General features: G+C 42.4%; 1 protein-coding gene across 1 annotated transcript in view; it reads right to left on the reverse strand.

Annotated features, from left to right (window-relative positions):
- Window positions 1-27301, reverse strand: part of LOC140840714 (uncharacterized) — a 52067-nt gene that overhangs the window by 16961 nt on the left and 7805 nt on the right. The window contains 1 exon segment of the mRNA XM_073207887.1: window positions 22723-23893. Within this exon segment, the coding sequence (XP_073063988.1) occupies window positions 22723-23893 (1171 nt within the window).

Consider the following 27301-nt stretch of genomic DNA (forward strand, 5'->3'; position numbering starts at 1 on the left):
GGTTCGGCGCCCGGGCGGTAGATTTCGACCGCCCGAGCGCCAAGGGCGCGTCTTGAAAATTCTGGACAGAAGGTACCGCGCTCGAGCGGTAGATTTGCACCGCTCGAGCGCCACCCGGAAATCATGAAAGGTAGCCACGTTTCTTCAGACATGCAGCGTTGGTATATATATATATATTACACGCCTAAATCCCTCAGAAATCATAAACGAAGATCGAGAAAAGGGTTCAGAATAAGAGTTGAAAATCCTTACGCCTTTTGTGCGAAATCCGCCCGTCTGATTTTGAATCCGACTTCAGTACTGTGTTCCTATCAACGCAGGCTACAACTGGACGTAAGTTTTGTTACGTTTAGACATGATTTGAATTTATAATATTGTCAGAATTGAATATGATTCAGATATGATGTTTCTACTACCGTAGACATCATAGAATTGAAGTCAGATTAAAGAACAAACTGTTCCTGTAATTGTTATGATTTTCGAAAGATATTGACTGAGATTTTATATCAGAATTGTGTTAATATTCAGAGTATGAATTAGGTGGGCACAGATTATGAGTTCAGTGTTATCTTTGTGATGTTCAGATTGACGGGGTTATTCAGATTGTATTGTTATGCCGTCGGAACATCAGTTGAGTTAGATTGATCAGATTCAGACATGATTTCGATTAGATTGTGATATTATTGATATGACTCAGATTGTATCTTGTTCAGACATTGATCAGATTGTATATTGAATTGAGTATTGATCAGAACAGATTGTATATTGAGTTATTCACTGATACAGCGTATTCAATATTGTCATTTCAGATTCAAGATGGACAGATTTGAATACAGGTTTTCGTCATCGTCAGACCGGGACGACAAAGGTATAATTCATGTGATATTCGGGAAGCATAACTCAAATTAGATTAATTTGAGTTTCCCAATAAAATCACATACGAGATTATTGTGTATATTATGCTTTGTTACAGATTGTTATACATTGCATTTTAAGATATTTATGCTTTGTGTACAGATTGTAATACATTGCATTTAAGATAGGAAAGTCTTGACAGCTCAGTCATACTTCTAGACGTTCGGTGTATCGTACATAGGAGCAGACACCCTCCGATTGTAGCACCACGATACAGCCATGGCCGAAGTCTAGGAATAAGACGTACAGTTACCACGATCGGTTGAGTAGGTAACAGCCATTGACGTCTTATTCATCACGGGATCCCTAGAGTTATAGTTGAGTCGAGTCTAGACATGATTTGACTAGAACTGCATGTGTTTAGAAATGTGGTTTCATAGAGTATGAAACCCATGTTTATTGCTTTCAGACATGATAGCCTGTGTTTATATGATTTGATATAGAATGCATGTTTATCTGAACTGAGTTGCATGCTTATTTTGAGTAGATTTCATAGATTATGAAATCTATTGCTTTGAATATATTCATGATAGCATGTTTTATGATTTAGATTGTTTATATACATGCTTACCATGTTTTAAACTGAGATTTATTCTCACCGGAGTTATCCGGCTGTTGTCTTGTTTTGTATGTGTGCATGACAACAGGTGGGACAGGATCAGGGTCAAGATGACGATGAGAGAAGACGAGTTTAGCGTGGTGATTCCGGACTTGGATAGATTTGGTTTATTACTTGAACTTAGTAACTAAACCTTAGACGTAGATTGTATAGTATTGTACTTTTCTACTGAATTGTAGTTGTTATACAGATATGTATATTATTTAGATTCCATTACCTTCTGCATTTACATTTTAAAAAGAAAAATTTTTAGACCCTGTTTATCAGCATTGATAATTAAATCCCAATAATGAGTAAGAAGATGATTAGCGTCCGGGTCCCCACAACAGGTGGTATCAGAGCGATAGATCCTTTAGATTGAGATAGTCAGAACTGATAGATCTTTTAGATTGAGTTCGACTGAGATAGAAGAGAATGAGCGGGGTAGATTGAATTTTCCTTCCTTGCATGTGATTGCTAGCATGAGATTTATTTCAATGTTGACTACATTGTGTGTGCTAGCATGATTTATTGCTTTCCCTATTACATGTTGTTTGTTATCTGAGATGATCGCAGCATGTAATTACTAAGCCTGGATCATAACCGAGTCTGAATCAGAGGTATATGATCAGAGGAGGGCTGAGACAGATTGTATAGATTGCGTACTAATCTGTTTGATATTCAGATATACCGCCTCGAAGAATTTCAGAAAAGGGCAGTACTTCGTCTGAACAGAAAGATGTATCAGAAACTCAGCTAGAAGAAAAGATGAAAGAATTTGAGTTATTACAGCCGCCGGTTCTGAATGCTACCGAGACATCTGAAGACTGTCAGAACTGGTTTGATGATATAGAAATCTTGTTTGATTTACTTGACTGTACAGATGAACAGAGGGTTAAAATGGTGCCTTATCAGTTACGAGACGCCGCCAGGAGTTGGTGGATTACCAGTAGAACAATGTGGGCACAGAGAGGTACAGTGATTTCGTGGGAAATATTCAGAACTGAATTTTATCGAAGATTTTTCCCAGTCTCGTACCGAGAGGGCAAGAAATTAGAGTTTGAGAATTTGAGCCAAGGGCAGCTGAATATTGACCAATATGCTGCTAAATTCTCGACTCTACTGCGCTTTGCTCCTCAGATAGCTGGAAATGATGAAGCTGTAGTGAATCAGTTCATCAGAGGATTGAATTCGGAGGTGGTTGCATTTATGAATTTGCCGCGACCTTACCATTTTGCTGACATCCTGAGTAGAGCGAAGAGAGCTGAGGCGAGTCTGATTAGACAATTGACAAGGTTGTGTGTCAAGCCACCTCAAACACAGCAATCCCCTCTTCGAGTTGAGTGCGGCAGTACGAGTGGGAAGCAAGATGTGCTGAAAGCTCGAAAGAAGCCATTCAAGAAGATGGGAAGTGGTTCATCTAGCTCCAGCGTTTCTGGTCCAAGCTATACTGGAGTATATTGCAGGAGTTGCGGAGGGAGACATCCCACCGAGCAATGCCAGGGAGTGACTGGTAGATGCAATATTTGTGGACAGCCGAGACACTTTGCTAAAGTTTGTCCCCAGAAGTGTTCCCGAAGATTGTAGGGAACAGAGTTTAATGGAGAAACCGACCCAGAAATTCACAACAGGTACTAATCTTTATGATTATATTGCATATGTATTGATACGTACTAATGCATTTTTAGGAGTACCTGTGATTGAGTAGCATGGAGATATGCTGTATCTGTTGGGTCTGTTTGTACTGTAGTATTGAGTCCCTTACTTGTAAGGACACTGTTATTATCAGAAATTTATATATATGTTGTATACTACAGTAAGGTGAGAATGAAATCGAGATAGAGTATAGTGTACTTGTGTTTTCTGATTTGAACGCATTATTGACATTTATATGCTGAACAAGTACAGACCTATTGTAGAATTTTCCAGAAATGGTAAGATTCAGATCAGATATTGTAGTATCCCGATGCCTAATTTGAGTTAATTATTGGATTAATTATATTTCGGTGGGATCGGAAGGAACGAACCGGGTTCGGACCGTCCGAAGAGGGTTCGGACCGTCCGAAGAGGGTTCGGATCGTCCGAGACAGGTGGTTGGACGCGTGGAAGCCATGCAGAGTTCGGATCGTCCGATCAGGGTTCGGATCGTCCGAGACAGGTGGCTGGGCACGTGGAAGACATGCAATGTTCGGATCGTCCGAAGTGGATCGGATCGTCCGAAGTGTACCGGATCGGAGCGTCCGAAGTGGATCGGATCGTCCGATCGTTGTCTATAAATAGAGGCGCGAGGCTTCATTTCTAACTCGCCAATTTCGAGTGTTCCAGAGCGTTTTAGTCGTTTCTGATAGGTTTCTAGTCTTTTCCCGAGGTTCAGGCACTAGCGGGGAGCTACTGGTTTTGTAGCGGAGCTGTGCTCTAGTTGGGGAGCTAGCGGCATCAGTGGGCTGACTACGGACGCAGACTTGATTCTAGGACTGATTGCTAGGATCTACTGGTTTGAGGTACGAAAGTACTATCCGAGATAGCAGGATTGAGTATGCTTTACTATGTGTTGCATGTTTATATGTTGCATTATTATCTGTCATATGATGCATGGTTTATTATGCGGCATTTGCATAATCATGTTGAGCCTGATTATCTTTGAGATAGCCTGTTGAGAGGGTGCTCAGCCCTCGTTTGTTGTGGATGGTTGGACCCCGTTGGCCGACGGTGGTCAGGTCACCGGTATATCCACAGGTTTATTTTGGTATGGGAGCCACCTCCTGGTGCGACGGCGCAGAGTGCTACATACCTTGACGTCATTTACCTGAGCAGTATTTCGATATACCCAGATCCTGGTATCCAGTACATTTTGCATACATGCATGTCATAGTCTTGTATACTCATGCTTTCGGTGCTGAGCGTTTTATGCTCACGTCCTCGGTTTATCTCTGTTTTGGACACCCTATTCGATGGGGCAGGTCTCAGGTTGGACGGTCCAGGAGGGAGTGGACAGGGAGCTGGCAGAGGTTGACCTGTAGTTGTTGGTATCTGTTCTTGGTATTTAGTTCGATCTGGTTGTTTAAGTATTTTGTACTTACAGATTCGATTGGGTTGTATTACTGTTTTTCCGCTGTTTACCTGATTCAGTTTTAAATGTTAATTTTGCATGCTTAAGTTCTGATTAGTAGGTGATTCTGGAACGGGTCACTACATTTATGGTATCAGAGCATGCATTAAGATTTTGGGATTTAGAACTGTTCTTTTGGGTTTAATCTCTGGTAACTTTTGTAGCTAAGAGATGTCTGGTTTTGACGACGATGCTAGTAGTCATGGCAGCGTTGGACGCTGGGGAGACCGCGACGATCGGGAACGTCGTCGAGAGCATCGAGAACGTCGTCAACACCGTCGTGATGAGCCTCGGAGTTTTAGTATGCATCGGTTCTTGCAGATGGGGCCGAAACCTCTTTCAGGCGGTGAGACCCCGGATGTTGCGGAGAACTGGCTTGAGAGGATGGAGAGCTGCTTCAAGACTTTTCAGTGCTCGGCGGAGCAGCAGATTGATACCCTTGATTTCTTGCTGGAGGGTGGTGCGCGCAAGTGGTGGAGGTCTACCTCTGCACCGATAGTTCAGCGACAGGGTCGAGTTCTTTGGGCCGATTTCCGAGCCGCTTTCATGCTGCTTTACTTTCCGCCAGCTCTTCTGCAGACCAAGGCGATTGAGTTGATCAATCTGAAGCAGGGAAGTTTGTCTGTTGATGAGTATCAGCAGAAGTTCTTTGAGTTGCTTCCGTATGTTCCGCATGTCAGTGACAATGCTAGTGCCAAGTATAACCATTTTCTTCAGGGCCTCAATCAGGAGATTTATGATCGGGTTGTTGTCTGCGATGATCCGACATCGTATGAGGGCCTTGTGAATCGTTGTCGCCAGGCTGAGGGCAGTTTGCTGAGAGGTCGAGCCATGCAGTCTGCTCGTCCTACTAGTTCTTTGGGTCCCCGCGCCCAAGCATTCAAGAAGGCTGGATCTACTTCTTCTTCCTCTGGATCTGGAGGAATTCACCATTTTGGGAAGAAGAAGGGCCCGTGTCAGCATTGCGGGAAGGATCATCCGACGGAGCGTTGTCGCAAGGTTGCGGGTGCTTGTTACAAGTGCGGTGAGTTGGGCCACATGAAGAGAGATTGTCCACAGACGGGCGGAGGATCAGGATCTGGTTCTCAGGCTTCAGTTCATCAGAGGCCACAGCAGGGACAGTCTACTCAGGGTTCTAACCTCCGACCGCGTACTCAAGGGCAGGTCTTTGCTCTTAACCAGGATCAGGCGGCTGAGGAGAACGAGAGAGTTATCGCAGGTGTGTTTTTATTATGTGGATTACCTGCTTACGTTCTCATTGACACTGGTGCATCTCATTCATTCATATCTGCGAGATTTGCTAAGCGTCATGCATTACCCTTCACTTCTTTGGGCGTTGTGGTATCTGTTTCCACACCGATGGGTCATTCGGTGTTAGCTAAACGTCTAGTTTTGGGTTGTCCTCTAGAGTTTGAGGGTAATGTTTTAACTGCTAATTTGATGGTTCTTGCGATGGAGGATTTTGATTGCATTCTGGGAATAGATGTGCTGACTGTGTTTAGAGCTACTGTGGACTGTTATCAGAAGTTTGTGCAGTTTCGTCCAGTTGAGGGCGACAGTTGGTTTTTCTATGGAGAGGGAGCGCGACCCCCGATGCCTGTGGTTTCTGCTCTGAAAGCCTGTCGTGCTTTAGAGTCGGGCGGGGAAGGATACCTTATCTATGCTATTGATTCGTCCGCAGGTAGTATCGGTGTCGGTGACATTCCAGTGGTTTGCGATTTTCCGGATGTTTTTCCCGAGGAGATTCCTGGTTTTCCTCCTGTTCGGGAAGTAGATTTCGGCATTGATTTAGTGCCAGGAACGGCACCAATCTCTAGAGCTCCTTATCGATTAGCTCCATCGGAGATGCAAGAATTGAAACAGCAGTTGCAGGATCTTCTTGACAAGGGGTATATTCGACCCAGTGTGTCCCCGTGGGGAGCACCAGTTCTTTTTGTCAAAAAGAAGGATGGTTCTATGCGGCTCTGCATAGATTATCGGCAGTTGAATCGTGCGACGATAAAGAATAAGTATCCGTTGCCACGGATTGATGATTTATTTGATCAACTGCAAGGTACCTCTGTGTATTCCAAGATTGATTTAAGGTCTGGTTATCATCAGCTTCGAGTTCATCAGGGAGATATATCGAAGACTGCATTCAGGACCCGGTATGGGCATTATGAGTTTCTGGTTATGCCTTTTGGGGTGACGAATGCACCAGCAGTTTTTATGGATCTGATGAATCGGGTATTTCGGGATTTCTTGGATAAGTTTGTTGTGGTGTTCATAGATGATATCTTAATCTATTCGCATGATCAGCAAGAACACCTACAACACTTGAGGATTATTTTACAGACACTTCGCGAGAATCAGCTTTATGCGAAGCTAAGTAAATGTGAGTTTTGGATTGACAGGGTTGTATTCCTTGGTCATGTCATTTCTAGCGAGGGAGTTTCAGTTGACCCGAGCAAGGTGGAAGCGGTATTGAACTGGTCGCGACCGACGACAGTAGCCGAGATCCGCAGTTTTCTGGGATTGGCTGGGTATTATCGCCGTTTCATTGCCAACTTCTCTCAGATTGCTAAGCCACTCACTCAGCTCACTCGGAAAGATGTTTCATTTGAGTGGACATCAGAGTGCGAAGAGAGTTTCTGGGAACTTCGCAGACGTTTGACATCTGCGCCTGTTTTGGCTTTACCGTCTGGATCTGGTGGTTTCAGTGTTTACACCGATGCCTCTTTGCAGGGACTAGGGTGTGTTCTGATGCAGAATGAGCATGTGATTGCTTATGCGTCGAGGCAGTTGAAGCCTCATGAGGAAAACTATCCTGTTCGTGATCTGGAATTAGCAGCGATCGTTTTTGCTTTGAAAATCTGGCGCCATTATCTGTATGGTGAGCGATTTGAGATCTTCACTGATCATAAGAGTTTGAAGTATCTGTTCACTCAGGCTGAGTTGAACATGCGTCAGCGTCGTTGGATGGATCTACTCAAAGATTACGATTGTGAGATCAAGTATCATCCAGGATCTGCGAATCTCACGGCCGATGCTCTTAGTCGCAAGGTGAGGTTATCTGCTCTTCAGACTTGTGCTGTATCTGGGATTATTCAGGATTTCTGTTCGATGGGATTCAATTGTAAGCATCGGAAGGGAACAGAGAGTATCCGTATAGCTACTATTTTGTCCGAGCCAGTTTTGTATTCTCGGATTAGAGATGCTCAGATGTCTGATTCTAAGATTCAGAAATTAGCTCGGTTGGCTGATAGAGATAATACTTCTGGATTCCACTATCAGTCCGAGGGTCTTTTGTGCTTATCTGGTCGTGTTGTTGTACCGGAAGATGACACTTTGAGGGAGGAGATTTTGTCCCAGGCTCATCGTAGCAAGTTGAGTGTTCATCCGGGGAACAACAAGATGTATAAGGATTTGAGGACTCGATTTTGGTGGAAGGGTATGAAACGTAATGTTTATCAGTATGTCTCCAAGTGCCTAGTCTGTCAGCAGGTGAAGGCTGAGTATCGACGACCCGGAGGTTTGTTACAGAATCTTCCTATTCCGGAGTGGAAGTGGGAGCATATCACGATGGACTTCGTGACTCACTTGCCTATGTCTGTGGGGAATAGAGATGCTATCTGGGTGGTAGTGGATCGGCTTACTAAGTCTGCCCATTTTCTTCCGTATAACAGAGATTTCACTTTCGATCGGATGGCACGGTTGTACATTCAGGAGATTGTACGGTTTCATGGTGTGCCCGTGAGTATCGTTAGTGACAGAGATCCTCGATTTACATCTAGATTTTGGGGCAGCTTTCAGCAAGCTTTGGGCACTACCTTGAGTTTGAGTACTGCATATCACCCAGAGACTGACGGTCAGTCAGAGAGGACTATTCGTACTCTTGAGGATATGTTGAGATCTTGTGTGATGGATTTCGGGCCAGCTTGGCAGGATCATCTGCCGCTGATAGAGTTTGCATACAACAACAGTTTTCATAGGAGTATTGGTATGTCTCCGTTTGAAGCATTGTATGGTCGACGTTGTCGTACTCCTCTGTTCTGGGAAGAAGTCGGAGAACGACAGGTCGAGGGTCCAGAATTGATTCAGCAGGCCATGGACAAAGTTCTTGTGATCAAACAGCGGATTAAGACTGCTCAGGATCGACAAGCGAGTTATGCGAACACCAAGCGCAGACCTCTTCATTTTGATGCAGGCGAGAAAGTGTTTCTCAAGGTATCACCTTTTCGGAGGATTCTGAGATTTGGACTCAAGGGTAAGCTATCTCCGAGATTCATTGGTCCTTTTGAGATCTTAGAATGTGTGGGAGATTTGGCCTACAGATTAGCTTTGCCACCGTATCTGTCTAGTGTTCACAATGTGTTTCATGTGTCCTTGCTGAGACGATACGTAGCGGATGAGTCTCATGTTTTGCATCCGACAGAAGTTCAGCTGAATCCGGATTTGTCTTTTGTGGAAAGACCGGTTTCGATCTTAGACCGGAAGGATAAGGTACTGCAGAATAAGACTATTCCTCTTGTCTTAGTGCAGTGGCAGCGCCGAGGTACTGAAGAAGCTACTTGGGAACTAGAGAGTCGCATGCGGTCAGAGCATCCAGAGTTGTTCTAGTTGTAGTATTTTCAGTAATGGTTGTAATTTCAGTTGTACTTTCAGTTGTAATTCATTCTTAAGTTGAATGTATTGTTGTTCAGAATTGTCATTCTTCAGACTCGATTTCGCGGACGAAATCCTTTTTAGGGGGGGAGAATGTAGTATCCCGATGCCTAATTTGAGTTAATTATTGGATTAATTATATTTCGGTGGGATCGGAAGGAACGAACCGGGTTCGGACCGTCCGAAGAGGGTTCGGACCGTCCGAAGAGGGTTCGGATCGTCCGAGACAGGTGGTTGGACGCGTGGAAGCCATGCAGAGTTCGGATCGTCCGATCAGGGTTCGGATCGTCCGAGACAGGTGGCTGGGCACGTGGAAGACATGCAATGTTCGGATCGTCCGAAGTGGATCGGATCGTCCGAAGTGTACCGGATCGGAGCGTCCGAAGTGGATCGGATCGTCCGATCGTTGTCTATAAATAGAGGCGCGAGGCTTCATTTCTAACTCGCCAATTTCGAGTGTTCCAGAGCGTTTTAGTCGTTTCTGATAGGTTTCTAGTCTTTTCCCGAGGTTCAGGCACTAGCGGGGAGCTACTGGTTTTGTAGCGGAGCTGTGCTCTAGTTGGGGAGCTAGCGGCATCAGTGGGCTGACTACGGACGCAGACTTGATTCTAGGACTGATTGCTAGGATCTACTGGTTTGAGGTACGAAAGTACTATCCGAGATAGCAGGATTGAGTATGCTTTACTATGTGTTGCATGTTTATATGTTGCATTATTATCTGTCATATGATGCATGGTTTATTATGCGGCATTTGCATAATCATGTTGAGCCTGATTATCTTTGAGATAGCCTGTTGAGAGGGTGCTCAGCCCTCGTTTGTTGTGGATGGTTGGACCCCGTTGGCCGACGGTGGTCAGGTCACCGGTATATCCACAGGTTTATTTTGGTATGGGAGCCACCTCCTGGTGCGACGGCGCAGAGTGCTACATACCTTGACGTCATTTACCTGAGCAGTATTTCGATATACCCAGATCCTGGTATCCAGTACATTTTGCATACATGCATGTCATAGTCTTGTATACTCATGCTTTCGGTGCTGAGCGTTTTATGCTCACGTCCTCGGTTTATCTCTGTTTTGGACACCCTATTCGATGGGGCAGGTCTCAGGTTGGACGGTCCAGGAGGGAGTGGACAGGGAGCTGGCAGAGGTTGACCTGTAGTTGTTGGTATCTGTTCTTGGTATTTAGTTCGATCTGGTTGTTTAAGTATTTTGTACTTACAGATTCGATTGGGTTGTATTACTGTTTTTCCGCTGTTTACCTGATTCAGTTTTAAATGTTAATTTTGCATGCTTAAGTTCTGATTAGTAGGTGATTCTGGAACGGGTCACTACAGATATGGCTGCTGAGTAGAGATTTCACGGTAAGAATTATCGATTTAGAATTCTTGTGATACTCAGATTGTATATGACTCGATTATTACAGACAGGAACAGATAGTATCCTTATGTATTCAGTAGATCCACTGAAATCGAGTTTAGTACTGACAGATTGGTCAGTATTGTATAAGTTGGCTGATGTTTGCCTAGATAAGATCTCAGAATGGTGTTATATCAGAAGGATAAATTTCAGAATTGAGTTGAGATCAAGGATTGTTTGTATAGTAGATTTAGTACAGAATGGTATTGACTATACAGAACGATCCAAAATGAAGTGAAAGAATATTTGAAAGATCATATTAAATATTCTAAGAAATGTGATGATGGTATACAGAAATTATTCAGATAAGAATTCCGTTTGAAACAGATTGTATTCAGAATAAGGGATATCTGAAATTAGTATACAGATTGATTTTGATGCCGCAGATATTGTGATCAGTGACTGATCAGATACCGATATCAGAAGTTCAGAAAGTCAGAAATGTCAGAATTGTCAGAGATTGATATTATATGAGTTGACAAATTATCTGATATGATTGTGTTTTGAACTACTTATTGCTTCTAAATCAGTAATTTATACAGATTGTATTGTTTGGGGAGCATATTATATTTGCAAATGATATATAGCAGTTGATCCGAATGGCATGAAGATTTGATTGATTTGCCAGAATCGATAGTATTGTTAGAACTTACAATCCTATATATTTACTAGATTAGTATAGAGTATTGTTATTCTGAATCAGTATTGATACAGATTTTATGAACCGTTGAGAGTATATACAGTTCAGCTTGTATCAGAAATGGATTCGAGAATTTCAGCAGTTCAAAAACGAGATCAGAGTGGTCAGAACAGTATTTCGATAATCAGAGCAGAGTATCGGTCAGAGAAACAGATATGTGATTTGGTATTTTGGATTAGACTGATTGTGTTATGATATCAGAATGTTTCAGTATAGTATAACAGAATTTGATATCTGTAGTCAGAACCGAATACCAGGTAGATATTTCTTCTTTATTTCATATTATTAACTAATTGTTTATACAGAATAGTTCGAATCTGAAAGCACAAATAGTGTCAGAAATGCACAGTAGTGGGTTCAGTTTTTATTCTGATGATTGTAAATGTATGATATTCGAACAGATAGTAGTAATATAGACAGAGTAGATCAGTTATGGCAGAATTGTACGGAAATGTTGGCAGAAATCATACCGATAAGTCTGAATCGCTAACAGAAAAAGACAAAAAGATAGAAATCAGAAGATTATTACAGATTTTATATATTTCTAAATAGAAATGAGAGTACATTTCTATGGCTTTAGTAATGACATTACTGCCATTTTGCTTCAGATGGTAAGATGATATGATTATGATTGACAGATTGTTCAATCTATATCTATTAGTTTGTACCAGATAACGTACAAACAGAACTAGATGACACAGATTGATGTCAGAGGAATGATCAGAATCAACAGAATGTTGAGATAGAGTATATCAGATTGTGATTTTCTGGTTGATTTCGTACTTGTGACAGAATATATCATGAGTTTTTCCTGAGATTTGTCGCAGATTGACAGACAGTCAGAGTATAGTTATCAAGATATTGGAAGGCTTTGATAGAGCTATATAGTGCTGGATGTTAGTGTAATAGCCGAGCCCGGTGTACGGTACGGTTTAAGCTTTATTGTGTTAGTTGGGTTATGTGATTAGATGATTATAGTTGTGTTTTGGGCTATAGTATTATTGGTTATTATTTATTTGAGGTGTTAGTTGGTGTTGATTGTTCGTTTCAGCGTTTCGAATCGATTTTAGTTGTTTTGTTACTGTTCATTGCCGTGAGTAGAGTGCACCCGCGCTCTTAGATGAGTGCCCCCGCGGTGTACTATTCATGATTTTGGATTTGGAGGGCCGTGGCATCACCGCACCCGCGGCAGTGCAAGGACCGCACCCGCGGTGAGACCGCACCCGCGGTATTTGTAGCACCGCACCCGCGGTGTTCGTGCATGGGATTTATTTTGGAATGCCGTGAGCATGGCGCACCCGCGGTGCTTGTGTGACCGCACCCGCGGTGTAAGTATGGGCGAGATATTTAGCTACTTTTTGGGAGTTGTTGGCCATACCTTATCCATTTCTTTCCCTTCCATTCGAGATTTCCCTCCATTGGCAAGGGTTTTCATCCATTTCTTTTGCTTCCTATCTTTGTTTCTTGGAGTTATTTGGATTTCCGACTTGAGATCATCGTTCTCCGTGGTATAAGGAAGCTTAGGTAAGTTTTTGGTGCGATTCTAATGAGGTTTCGAGTTAAGGGTTATTTTGGATTTGATGTTTTGATGGTTCTATGGATTATTTAGCATGGACTCTTGGATTTAGTCTTGATATTGGTGTTATTTATGGATTATTGTTGTAGGTGGTGTACCAAGAGTATAGTTGGAGGTGTTCTATTGGTTTGTAAGTGGAATTTCATCCCTTGTGCTCACATGATATTATATGTATTGTGTTTTAAAGGTTTCAAAGTGTTATTCCCTTCCATTGATCCATTGTTATGTATTGATTTCATTGATTATCTATTGGAGGCATTGATGTCTCACTATTGTTAAAAAGGGAATACAAGAGATATTATGAGATTGCGAAACGACGGCTTTAAATGTTATTGAGAATTCAAATGTTTTATTGGATTGATCAATCATAGCCATAGCATTGCATGCAATTAGATGATCATCGACCATAGGCTTTTATCCCCTCACAGTTATCGATTTATATCGATGGGATATTGGCAACCACAGTCACAGATACTATTGATATCAATCCAACCATAGAAAAGAGAAATACCATCGTATTGCTATCTATTGCTATTGCTATTGCTACAGTTATTGCTACGTTATTCATGTTTCAGAGTCGATGGTATTTATGATTTAAAAGCCATGTTTTACAGAGTATACTATGTATCATTGCTATGTAAGAGTTCCACTTGCTGAGATTTATTCTCATTTCAGTTATTTTCATGTGATGCAGATAAGAGCGACGGACCGGGACGTTGACTGTGGATGGGGGTCATATGCATACGAAGATTGGAAGGATGATTATTTTGTACCATTTTGTAACATGATCACACTAATGATATTTTGTATTTTGTTATGTCATTGGAATGATCATGTTGTTATTTTGTAAACACTTTTATAAAATGCATTTTGAAACTCCTTCCGTTTGAAAGCAAATTTTAAATTCCGCTGTATTTTAATTGTAACGGGTCAGGGTGTCACATTTAGTGGTATCAGAGCGGTGTTCTTCGGACCAATGCATATGACTTCGTCTACTTTCAACTGTCCGGGTATGTTTTCTTGCATCTATCCATTGTTATATATATTGATTGGTGTCTTGTGAGCAATTGTAGAGTATGCCTCCTAAGCGTAAGGCGGCAGAGGGTGAGGATAGTTCTTCCTCGAGAGTTGTCGACGAGTTCGGCAAGTTGCTTAAGGAGCAGGCTAAGGTGCATAGCGATCAGATTCAACAGTTGCTCCGATTGCAAGGAGCAGGACAGGGTCGAGGCCAAGTGAGAGGTCCAGTTGCTCAGGCTGTTGGCACTGATGCCGTCTTTTCTGCTTTTAAGAGAATGGATCCACCGGAATTCGCAGGTAGCACCGATCCTCTAGTTGCTGTCGAGTGGGTCAAGGCGCTTGAAGCTATCTTCGATCATCTCCAGTATGAGGACAAAGACAGGATTAGCTGTGCAGTGTTCTTGCTGGTTAAAGCTGCACGTATCTGGTGGAATGCTACGAAAGTTGGAGTTGATGTTGCGACACTGAAGTGGTCAGAGTTCACTGACTTGTTCTACGACAAGTATTTCCCCGACGCACTTCGAGCGAGGAAGGTTACGGAGTTCTTGGAACTTCGACAGGGGAGCTTGGATGTTGGCCAGTATATCCTGAAGTTTGAGGAGGGTTGCCTATTTGCTCCGTATATTGCTTCGAACGACAAGGACAAGGGCGCTCATTTCATTCGAGGCCTTAGAGCGGAGATTCGTCGTGATATCAACATGTCTAAAGCTGTTACTTTCAAGGAGATTGTGTCCAAAGCATTGTTGGCCGAGCAAGACGAGAAGGACATCGCCAGGGAGAGGCAGGAGAGACACCAGGCCATTGCTCAGAGATGCCAGGGTTCGAATCAGAGGGGCAGGGATCGTTTCAAGGGCAAGGGCAAGATGGAGCCGAGTTCTAGACCACCGCCAGTTCCATTTGATCCCGAGAAGCCACTGTGTCCAAAGTGTGGTAAGCATCATCGAGGAGAGTGCAGATTGGGCACTCATACTTGTTTTCGTTGTGGCGCGGCGGGCCACGTTGCTAGGAATTGCCCGAGGGGAGATAGCCAAGGGAAGGTGCAGGGTCGTATCTTTGCGATGACCAAGGAAGGTATTAATCGTGATTCTTCATTGATCTCTAGTACTATTTTGATTTCAGGCAGAGTAGCTACTACTTTGATTGATACTGGTGCTACTCATTCTTTTATGTCTGAATTATTTTTGAGATCTTTGGGTATAGTTCCTTCTGTTCTTCCCCTCCAGCTTAATGTTGTTTTACCTTCGGGGGATGTCTTGTGCCCGACATCAATTGTCTTTGCGTGCCCTGTTCGTATTGAGGAGCGAGTTGTATTCGCTGATTTGATTGTTATCCCTATGGTTGCCTTCGATGTTATTCTTGGCATGGATTGGCTTTCGACTTACCGTGCAGTTATCGATTGTGTTGCTAAGAAGGTGACTTTTGCAGATGATGGCCAGGGAGGAGCGCTCGCCAGCACAGGTACTTCGCTGGTCCTTCCTTTTATTTCTTGCTTTGAGGCTGAGAGATTGTTGTGTAGAGGTTGCGATGGGTTTCTTGCTTCTATTGTGGATGTTGATAGATTGATTAAGTTGAATGTAGATGATATTGATGTGGTGAGGGAGTTTGCTGATGTGTTTGAGGATGATGTTCCGGGTTTGCCGCCGGATAGAGATGTTGAGTTTGTGATTGATTTAGCTCCAGGTACGGTTCCTATTTCTAAGGCTCCGTACCGGATGGCCCCTACCGAGATGAAGGAGTTGAAGACTCAGTTGTAGGATCTTTTAGACAAGGGCTTTATTCGTCCGAGTTCTTCGCCTTGGGGAGCTCCGGTTCTATTTGTCAAGAAGAAGGATGGTTCTTTGCGACTGTGTATCGACTACAGGGAGCTTAACAAAGTAACTGTCAAGAACAAGTATCCGTTGCCTCGGATAGATGATTTGTTTGATCAGCTCCATGGTGCTACTATGTTCTCGAAGATTGATCTTCGGTCTGGCTACTATCAGTTGAAGGTTAGGGAGTCTGATATCCCTAAGACAGCTTTCCGGACCAGGTACGGTCACTATGAGTTTCTTGTCATGTCTTTTGGTTTGACCAATGCCCCTTCAGTCTTCATGGATCTGATGAACCGTGTGTTCAAGCCTTATCTGGATAGCTTCGTCATTGTTTTCATCGACGATATCTTGATCTATTCCAAATCCAGAGAGCTTCATGCAGAGCATCTCAGAGTGGTGCTTCAGTTGTTGCGAGAGAAGAGGTTGTTTGCCAAGTTGAAGAAGTGTGAGTTTTGGCTGGATCAGATTTCTTTTCTAGGCCATGTGGTTTCCAGAGATGGCATTGCTGTTGATCCGTTGAAGATTGAGGCGATTCAGAATTGGCCTATTCCTACTACTGTTTCTGAGGTACGCAGTTTCCTCGGTTTGGCGGGTTACTATCGTCGTTTCATTTCAGGTTTCTCCAAGATTGCCCTGCCATTGTCCAATCTGACGAGGAAGACTGTGAAGTTCGAGTGGTCTATCGATTGCCAGAGTGCATTTCAGGAGTTGAAGGACAGATTGACGACAGCTCCTGTTCTTTCTTTGCCCAGTGGTTCAGAGGATTTTGTGGTCTATACCGATGCGTCGAAGAGAGGCCTTGGTGCAGTGTTGATGCAGCGAGGTAAGGTCATTGCCTATGCGTCTCGCCAGTTGAAGGATTATGAGAAGAATTATCCGACGCACGATTTGGAGCTTGCAGCTGTGGTTTTTGCCCTTAAGATTTGGAGACATTATCTGTATGGCGAAAAGTGTGAGATCTTCACAGACCACAAGAGTTTGAAGTATTTGTTCTCGCAGAAAGAGCTCAATATGCGACAGAGGAGGTGGTTAGAGCTTGTCAAGGATTACGATGTGACGATCAGTTATCACCCTGGGAAGGCGAATGTTGTGGCTGATGCTTTGAGCCTCAAGTCGAGTGCTTCATTGAGTTCTTTGATTCAGAGACATTGTTGATGGATTTGCAGAGAGAGGAGATTGATTTGGTGATTCCAGGGACCATTGCTCGCTTTTCAGCGTTGGTCATTCGATCTACATTGACGGACAGGATCCGTAGAGAGCAGTCGACTGATGTTCAGTTGGCAGAGTTGAGAGCTAGAGCCGAGGCTAGAGGGAATTCAGAGTTTAGTCTGAATGGTGATGATTTGGTAACTTTCAGAGGCCGCATTTGTGTTCCTTCTGGCGACGATATTCGTAGAGATGTCTTGACAGAGGCTCATACCGCACCTTATTCGATTCATCCAGGCAGTACGAAGATGTATCAGGATCTTCGTCGACTCTACTGGTGGCCAGGTATGAAGAGAGATATTGCTTTGTTCATTTCTCAGTGCCTTACTTGTCAGCAGGTAAAGATTGAGCACCAGAGACCTGCTGGGACATTGCTTTCTTTGCCGATTCCTCAGTGGAAGTGGGAGCATATCACTATGGATTTCGTGACTGGTTTACCCAGGACGCAGAAGGGTTTCAATTCCATTTGGGTTATTGTTGATAGATTGACCAAGTCAGCGCACTTTCTCCCAGTCAAGACGACGTATTCGATGTCTCAGTATGCCGAGGATTACATTGCAGAGATTGTTAGACTTCATGGGGTTCCTGTGTCGATCGTGTCTGATCGTGACCCTAGATTTACCTCAGAGTTCTGGAAGAGTTTGCACAGAGCTATGGGTTCTCGATTAGCTTTCAGTACAGCTTATCATCCTCAGAGCGACGGTCAGTCAGAGAGAGTCATTCAGATTCTGGAGGATATGCTCAGAGCTTGTACTATTGACTATTCTGGTAGCTGGGATTCCAAGTTGCCTCTTGTGGAGTTCACGTACAACAATAGCTACCAGGCGACGATTGGCATGGCACCGTATGAGGCACTTTATGGCAGGAAGTGCAGATCCCCTTTGTTTTGGGATGAGGTTGGTGAGAGGAAGATGTTGGGTCCCGAGTTGGTCCAACAGACTGCCGATGTTGTTGCAGTTATCAGAGAGAGGATGAAGACTGCTCAGTCTAGACAGAAGAGCTATGCAGACGTTCGTCGTAGACCTTTGCAGTTTGAGGTTGGCGATCATGTTTTTCTGAAGATAGCACCTCTCAAGGGTGTGATGCGATTTGGCAAGAAGGGCAAGTTGAGCCCTAGATTCATTGGTCCATTCGAGATATTGGACAGAGTGGGTGACCGAGCCTACAGATTAGCCCTACCGCCCGATCTTGACAGAGTCCATAATGTGTTTCACGTATCGATGCTCAGGAAGTATATTGCAGATCCTTCCCATGTTCTTCGCCATGAGCCATTGGACTTGACGCCGAGTCTGACTTACCATGAGATTCCGATTCAGATTCTGGATCGCACAGTTAGAGTTCTGAGGAACAAAGAGATCGGCATCGTTAAAGTCCTTTGGAGGAACCATTTGATTGAGGAGGCTACGTGGGAACCAGAGACTGAGATGAGAGAGAGGTATCCTGAGTTGTTCGTGCCGTGACGTCAATTTCGAGGACGAAATTCCTCTAAGGAGGGGAGATTGTAATAGCCGAGCCCGGTGTACGGTACGGTTTAAGCTTTATTGTGTTAATTGGGTTATGTGATTAGATGATTATAGTTGTGTTTGGGCTATAGTATTATTGGTTATTATTTATTTGAGGTGTTAGTTGGTGTTGATTGTTCGTTTCAGCGTTTCGAATCGATTTTAGTTGTTTTGTTACTGTTCATTGTCGTGAGTAGAGTGCACCCGCGCTCTTAGATGAGTGCCCCCGCGGTGTACTATTCATGATTTTGGATTTGGAGGGCCGTGGCATCACCGCACCCGCGGCAGTGCAAGGACCGCACCCGCGGTGAGACCGCACCCGCGGTATTTGTAGCACCGCACCCGCGGTGTTCGTGCATGGGATTTATTTTGGAATGCCGTGAGCATGGCGCACCCGCGGTGCTTGTGTGACCGCACCCGCGGTGTAAGTATGGGCGAGATATTTAGCTACTTTTTGGGAGTTGTTGGCCATACCTTATCCATTTCTTTCCCTTCCATTCGAGATTTCCCTCCATTGGCAAGGGTTTTCATCCATTTCTTTTGCTTCCTATCTTTGTTTCTTGGAGTTATTTGGATTTCCGACTTGAGATCATCGTTCTCCGTGGTATAAGGAAGCTTAGGTAAGTTTTTGGTGCGATTCTAATGAGGTTTCGAGTTAAGGGTTATTTTGGATTTGATGTTTTGATGGTTCTATGGATTATTTAGCATGGACTCTTGGATTTAGTCTTGATATTGGTGTTATTTATGGATTATTGTTGTAGGTGGTGTACCAAGAGTATAGTTGGAGGTGTTCTATTGGTTTGTAAGTGGAATTTCATCCCTTGTGCTCACATGATATTATATGTATTGTGTTTTAAAGGTTTCAAAGTGTTATTCCCTTCCATTGATCCATTGTTATGTATTGATTTCATTGATTATCTATTGGAGGCATTGATGTCTCACTATTGTTAAAAAGGGAATACAAGAGATATTATGAGATTGCGAAACGACGGCTTTAAATGTTATTGAGAATTCAAATGTTTTATTGGATTGATCAATCATAGCCATAGCATTGCATGCAATTAGATGATCATCGACCATAGGCTTTTATCCCCTCACAGTTATCGATTTATATCGATGGGATATTGGCAACCACAGTCACAGATACTATTGATATCAATCCAACCATAGAAAAGAGAAATACCATCGTATTGCTATCTATTGCTATTGCTATTGCTACAGTTATTGCTACGTTATTCATGTTTCAGAGTCGATGGTATTTATGATTTAAAAGCCATGTTTTACAGAGTATACTATGTATCATTGCTATGTAAGAGTTCCACTTGCTGAGATTTATTCTCATTTCAGTTATTTTCATGTGATGCAGATAAGAGCGACGGACCGGGACGTTGACTGTGGATGGGGGTCATATGCATACGAAGATTGGAAGGATGATTATTTTGTACCATTTTGTAACATGATCACACTAATGATATTTTGTATTTTGTTATGTCATTGGAATGATCATGTTGTTATTTTGTAAACACTTTTATAAAATGCATTTTGAAACTCCTTCCGTTTGAAAGAAAATTTTAAATTCCGCTGTATTTTAATTGTAACGGGTCAGGGTGTCACAGTTAGCACTAATGGATATGACTTAGTATCACTATGTGACAATACCTATCAGCGTATCAGAGTTGGTAATGGGATAGTTATAGGCAAGACAGTGACCGTGAATACTATAGATTTCTATTTCTTTTGAAGAGAATTCGAAAGAAGATAAAGATAGTTCAGAATGAACCGATTCTAGAAACCAACGTCAGATGATGACGATTGGTCTTCGAACCTAAAGACTATACAGGTCCTTGATCAGGATAAACAGATTGAATAACAAGTACTAGTATTGTTTTGTTATAAATTGTAACTGGTTTATACGGATGTGGTATAACCAACATGGCAAGATTGATTTTGTCAGAGTTAATTTGAGAAGTATTATGATAGTATAGTTCATGAAGTCTTATTTCAGATTTGAAATCAGAGGGTGATACCAGGAAGAGATTTCATAATGAAGTTAGTGAGATGAGAGTTTAAGTTAAACTCTGTATACATTTCTTCTATTATATCTGAATGGATTGCTTGTGAGTTCGAGGACGAACTCAGATCTAAGAGGGGGAGAAATGTAATGCCCGAAATTTGATCATTTTAATCAGATGTTGATTAATTGGCATGATTAACGTTATAAGAACTCAAATGAACCGATACGACAAGGCCGGGCGTCGTTGCACTTGTTAGCCAAGTATTTGGGGCAGAAACTTCGGCGCTCGAGCGGTAGAAAAGCACCGCCCGAGCGCCAATGTATCGCAAGTTATTGCTCGGACAGAAGGTTCGGCGCCCGGGCGGTAGATTTCGACCGCCCGAGCGCCAAGGGCGCGTCTTGAAAATTCTGGACAGAAGGTACCGCGCTCGAGCGGTAGATTTGCACCGCTCGAGCGCCACCCGGAAATCATGAAAGGTAGCCACGTTTCTTCAGACATGCAGCGTTGGTATATATATATATATTACACGCCTAAATCCCTCAGAAATCATAAACGAAGATCGAGAAAAGGGTTCAGAATAAGAGTTGAAAATCCTTACGCCTTTTGTGCGAAATCCGCCCGTCTGATTTTGAATCCGACTTCAGTACTGTGTTCCTATCAACGCAGGCTACAACTGGACGTAAGTTTTGTTACGTTTAGACATGATTTGAATTTATAATATTGTCAGAATTGAATATGATTCAGATATGATGTTTCTACTACCGTAGACATCATAGAATTGAAGTCAGATTAAAGAACAAACTGTTCCTGTAATTGTTATGATTTTCGAAAGATATTGACTGAGATTTTATATCAGAATTGTGTTAATATTCAGAGTATGAATTAGGTGGGCACAGATTATGAGTTCAGTGTTATCTTTGTGATGTTCAGATTGACGGGGTTATTCAGATTGTATTGTTATGTCGTCGGAACATCAGTTGAGTTAGATTGATCAGATTCAGACATGATTTCGATTAGATTGTGATATTATTGATATGACTCAGATTGTATCTTGTTCAGACATTGATCAGATTGTATACTGAATTGAGTATTGATCAGAACAGATTGTATATTGAGTTATTCACTGATACAGCGTATTCAATATTGTCATTTCAGATTCAAGATGGACAGATTTGAATACAGGTTTTCGTCATCGTCAGACCGGGACGACAAAGGTATAATTCATGTGATATTCGGGAAGCATAACTCAAATTAGATTAATTTGAGTTTCCCAATAAAATCACATACGAGATTATTGTGTATATTATGCTTTGTTACAGATTGTTATACATTGCATTTTAAGATATTTATGCTTTGTGTACAGATTGTAATACATTGCATTTAAGATAGGAATGTCTTGACAGCTCAGTCAGACTTCTAGAAGTTCGGTGTATCGTACATAGGAGCAGACACCCTCCGATTGTAGCACCACGATACAGCCATGGCCGAAGTCTAGGAATAAGACGTACAGTTACCACGATCGGTTGAGTAGGTAACAGCCATTGACGTCTTATTCATCAAGGGATCCCTAGAGTTATAGTTGAGTCGAGTCTAGACATGATTTGACTAGAACTGCATGTGTTTAGAAATGTGGTTTCATAAAGTATGAAACCCATGTTTATTGCTTCCAGACATGATAGCCTGTGTTTATATGATTTGATATAGATTGCATGTTTATCTGAACTGAGTTGCATGCTTATTTTGAGTAGATTTCATAGATTATGAAATCTATTGCTTTGAATATATTCATGATAGCATGTTTTATGATTTAGATTGTTTATATACATGCTTACCATGTTTTATACTGGGATTTATTCTCACCGGAGTTATCCGGCTGTTGTCTTGTTTTGTATGTGTGCATGACAACAGGTGGGACATGATCAGGGTCGAGATGACGACGAGAGAAGACGAGTTTAGCGTGGTGATTCCGGACTTGGATAGATTTGGTTTATTACTTGAACTTAGTAACTGAACCTTAGACGTAGATTGTATAGTATTGTACTTTTCTACTGAATTGTAGTTGTTATACAGATATGTATATTATTTAGATTCCATTACCTTCCGCATTTACATTTTAAAAAGAAAAATTTTTAGACCCTGTTTATCAGCATTGATAATTAAATCCCAATAATGAGTAAGAAGATGATTAGCGTCCGGTGTCCCCACAGAAGATCTCACACTTTTCGCCATACAGATAATGTCTCCAAATCTTCAGGGCGAAAACCACAGCTGCTAGCCCCAAATCGTGCGTCGGATAATTCTTCTCATAATCCTTCAACTGGCGAGAAGCATAGACAATAACCTTACCTCGCTGCATCAGCACTGCACCAAGGCCTCTCTTCGACGCATCGGTATAGACCACAAAATCCTCAGAACCACTGGGCAATGAAAGAACAGGAGCTGTCGTCAATCTATCCTTCAACTCCTGAAATGCACTCTGGCAATCGATGGACCACTCGAACTTCACAGTCTTCCTCGTCAGATTGGACAATGGCAGGGCAATCTTGGAAAAATCTGAAATGAAACGACGATAATAACCCGCCAAACCAAGGAAACTGCGTACCTCAGAGACAGTGGTAGGAATAGGCCAATTCTGAATCGCCTCTATCTTCAATGGATCAACAGCAATGCCATCTCTCGAAACGACATGGCCTAGGAAAGAAATCTGATCCAGCCAAAACTCACACTTCTTCAACTTGGCAAACAACCTCTTCTCTCTCAGCAATTGAAGAACCACTCTAAGATGCTCTGCATGAAGCTCTCTAGTCTTGGAATAGATAAGAATATCGTCGATGAAAACAATGACGAAGCTATCCAAGAACGGCTTGAACACACGGTTCATCAAATCCATAAAGACTGAAGGGGCATTGGTCAAACCAAAAGACATGACGAGAAACTCAAAGTGACCATACCTGGTCCTGAAAGCCGTCTTAGGGACATCAGACTCCCTAACCTTCAACTGATATTAGCCAGACCGAAGATCAATCTTCGAAAACACAGTGGCACCATGGAGCTGATCAAACAAATCATCTATCCGTGGCAATGGATACTTGTTCTTGACAGTCACTTTATTGAGCTCCCTGTAGTCGATACACAGCCGCAAGGAACCATCCTTCTTCTTGACAAACAGAACCGGAGCTCCCCAAGGCGAAGAACTCGGACGAATAAAACCCTTATCTAGAAGATCCTGCAACTGCGCCTTCAACTCCTTCATCTCAGTAGGAGCCATCCGGTACGGAGCCTTAGAGATAGGACCCGTACCAGGAGCTAGATCGATAACGAACTCAACATATCTGTCCGGCGGCAAACCCGGAACATCATCCTCAAACACATCAGCAAACTCTCTCACAACATCAATATCATCAATATTCAACTTAATAAGTCTATCAACATCCACAATAGAAGCTAGAAACCCATCGCAACCTCTACACAGCAATCTCTCAGCCTCAAGACAAGAAATAAAAGGAAGGACCAGCGAAGTACCTGAGCTGGCGAGAACTCCTCCCTGGCTATCATCTCCAAAAGTCACCTTCTTAGCAACACAATCGATAACTGCACGGTAAGTCGAAAGCCAATCCATGCCAAGAATAACATCGAAGGCAACCATAGGGATAACAATCAAATCAGCGAAGACAACTCGCTCCTCAATACGAACAGGGCACGCAAAGACAATCGATGTCGGGCACAAGACATCTCCCGAAGGCAAAACAACACTAAGCTGAAGGGGAAGAACAGAAGGAACTATACCCAAAGATCTCAAAAACAATTCAGACAAAAAAGAATGAGTAGCACCAGTATCAATCAAATAGTAGCTACTCTGCCTGAAATCAAAATAGTACTAGAGATCAAAGAAGAATCGCGATTAATACCTTCCTTGGTCATCGAAAAGATACGACCCTGCACCTTCCCTTGGCTAGCTCCTTGAGGAAAATTCCTGGCAACGTGGCCTGCCGTGCCACAACGATAACAAGCATGAGTGCCAAATCTGCACTCTCCACGGTGATGCTTGCCACACTTTGGACAAAGTGGCTTCTCGGGATCAAATGGAACAACTGGAACTGGCAGAAGTCTAGGACTCGGCTCCATCTTGCCCTTGCCCTTGAAACGATCCCTGCCCCTCTGATTAGAACCCTGGCCTCTCTGAGCAACAGCTTGGTGCCTCTCTTGCCTCTCCCTGGCGATATCCTTCTCATCCTGCTCGGCCAACAAAGCTTTGGACACGATCTCCTTGAAAGTAACAGCCTTGGACATGTTGATCTCACGGCGAATCTCAGCTCTAAGGCCTCGAATGAAATGAGCGCCTTTGTCCTTGTCGTTCGAAGCAATATACGGAGCAAATAAGCAACCCTCCTCAAACTTCAGGATATACTGACCAACATCCAAGCTCCCCTGTCGAAGCTCCAAGAACTCCGTAACCTTCCTCGCTCGAAGTGCATCGGGGAAATACTTGTCGTAGAACAAGTCCGTAAACTCAGACCACTTCAGTGTCGCAACAGTCACACCAACCTTCGTCGCATTCCACCAAATGCGGGCAGCCTTAACCAACATGAACACTGCACAGCTGATCCTGTCTTTGTCCTCATACTGGAGATGATCGAAGATAGCTTCAAGCGCCTTGACCCACTCGACAGCAACTAAAGGATCGGTGCTACCTGCGAATTCCGGTGGATCCATTCTCTTGAAAGCAGAAAAGACGGCATCAGTGCCAACAGCCTGAGCAACCTGACCTCTCACTTGGCCTCGACCCTGTCCTGCTCCTTGCAATCGGAGCAACTGCTGAATCTGATCACTATGCACCTTAGCCTGCTCCTTAAGCAACTTGCCGAACTCGTCGACAACTCTCGAGGAAGAACTATCCTCACCCTCTGCCGCCTTACGCTTAGGAGGCATACTCTACAATTGCTCACAAGACACCAATCAATATATAACAATGGATAGATGCAAGAAAACATACCCGGACAGTTGAGAGTAGACGAAGTCATATGCATTGGTCCGAAGAACACCGCTCTGATACCACTAAATGTGACACCCTGACCCGTTACAATAAAATACAGGGGAATTTAAAATTTTCTTTCAAATGGAAGGAGTTTCAAAATACATTTCATTAAAAATGTTTACAAAATAGCAATACATGATCATTTAAATGACATAACAAAAATACAAAATATCATTCTTATGATCATGCCAAAATCTTCCTTCCAACGGTGCATGCATATGACCCCTATCCACAGTCAACGTCCAGGGCCTCCACTCTGATCTGCATCACATGAATAAACTGAAATGAGAATAAATCTCAGCAAGTGGAACTCTAACATAGCAATGATACATAGTATACTCTGTAAAACATGACTTTGAAATCATAAATACCATCAACTCTGAAACATGAATACTGTAGCAATAACTGTAGCAATAGTATATCAATAAGATAGCAATAAGATGGTATTCTCTTTTCTCTGGTTGGATTGATATCAATAGTATCTCTGCTCTGGTGCTAATATCCCTATCGATATAAACCGATAACTCTGAGGGATAAAAGCCTATGGTCGATGATCATCTAATTGCATGCAATGCTCTGACTATGATTAATCAATCCAATAAAACATTTGAACTCTGAATAGCATTTAAGGCCGTCGTTTCGCAATCTCATATTTTCTCTTGTATTCCCTTTTAACAATAGCGAGATATACAATACCTCCAATAGATAATGTGACACCCTGACCCGATACAATTAAAAATACAGCGGAATTTAATATTTTCTTTCAAATGGAAGGAGTTTCAAAATACATTTCATAAAAGTGCTTACAAAATAACAACATGATCATTCCAATGACATAACAAAATACAAAATATCATTAGTGTGATCATGCTACAAAATGATACAAAATAATCATCCTTCCAATCTTCGTATGCATATGACCCCCATCCACAGTCAACGTCCCGGTCCGTCGTTCTTATCTGCATCACATGAAAATAACTGAAATGAGAATAAATCTCAGCAAGTGGAACTCTTACATAGCAATGATACATAGTATACTCTGTAAAACATGGCTTTTAAATCATAAATACCATCGACTCTGAAACATGAATACTGTAGCAATAACTGTAGCAATAGCATAGCAATAGATAGCAATACGATGGTATTCTCTTTTCTATGGTTGGATTGATATCAATAGTATCTGTAACTGTGGTTGCCAATATCCCATCGATATAAATCGATAACTGTGAGGGGATAAAAGCCTATGGTCGATGATCATCTAATTGCATGCAATGCCATGGCTATGATAAATCAATCCAATAAAACATTTGAATTCTCAATAGCATTTAAGGCCGTCGTTTCGCAATCTCATAATATTTCTTGTATTCCCTTTATAACAATGGTGAGACATACAATGCCTCCAATAGATAATCAATGAAATGAATACATAGCAATGGATCAATGGAAGGGAATAACACTTTGAAACCTTTAAAACACAATACATATAATATCATGTGAGCAAAAAGGATGAAATTCCACTTACTACCAATAGAACACCTCAAATAAGCTCTTGGTACACCACCTACAACAATAATCCATAAATAACACCAATATCAACTCTAGATCCACAAGTACAAGCCTAATAATCCATTAAACAACTCAAACATCAAATCCAAAATAACCCTTAACTCAAAACCTCGTTAGAATCGCACCAAAAACTTACCTAAGCTTCCTTATACCATGGAGAACGTTGATCTCAAGTCGGAAATCCAAACAA

The sequence above is a fragment of the Primulina eburnea genome, chromosome 9 (genome assembly GCF_022965805.1).
Source record: "Primulina eburnea isolate SZY01 chromosome 9, ASM2296580v1, whole genome shotgun sequence".
Classification (NCBI taxonomy): Eukaryota; Viridiplantae; Streptophyta; class Magnoliopsida; order Lamiales; family Gesneriaceae; genus Primulina; species Primulina eburnea.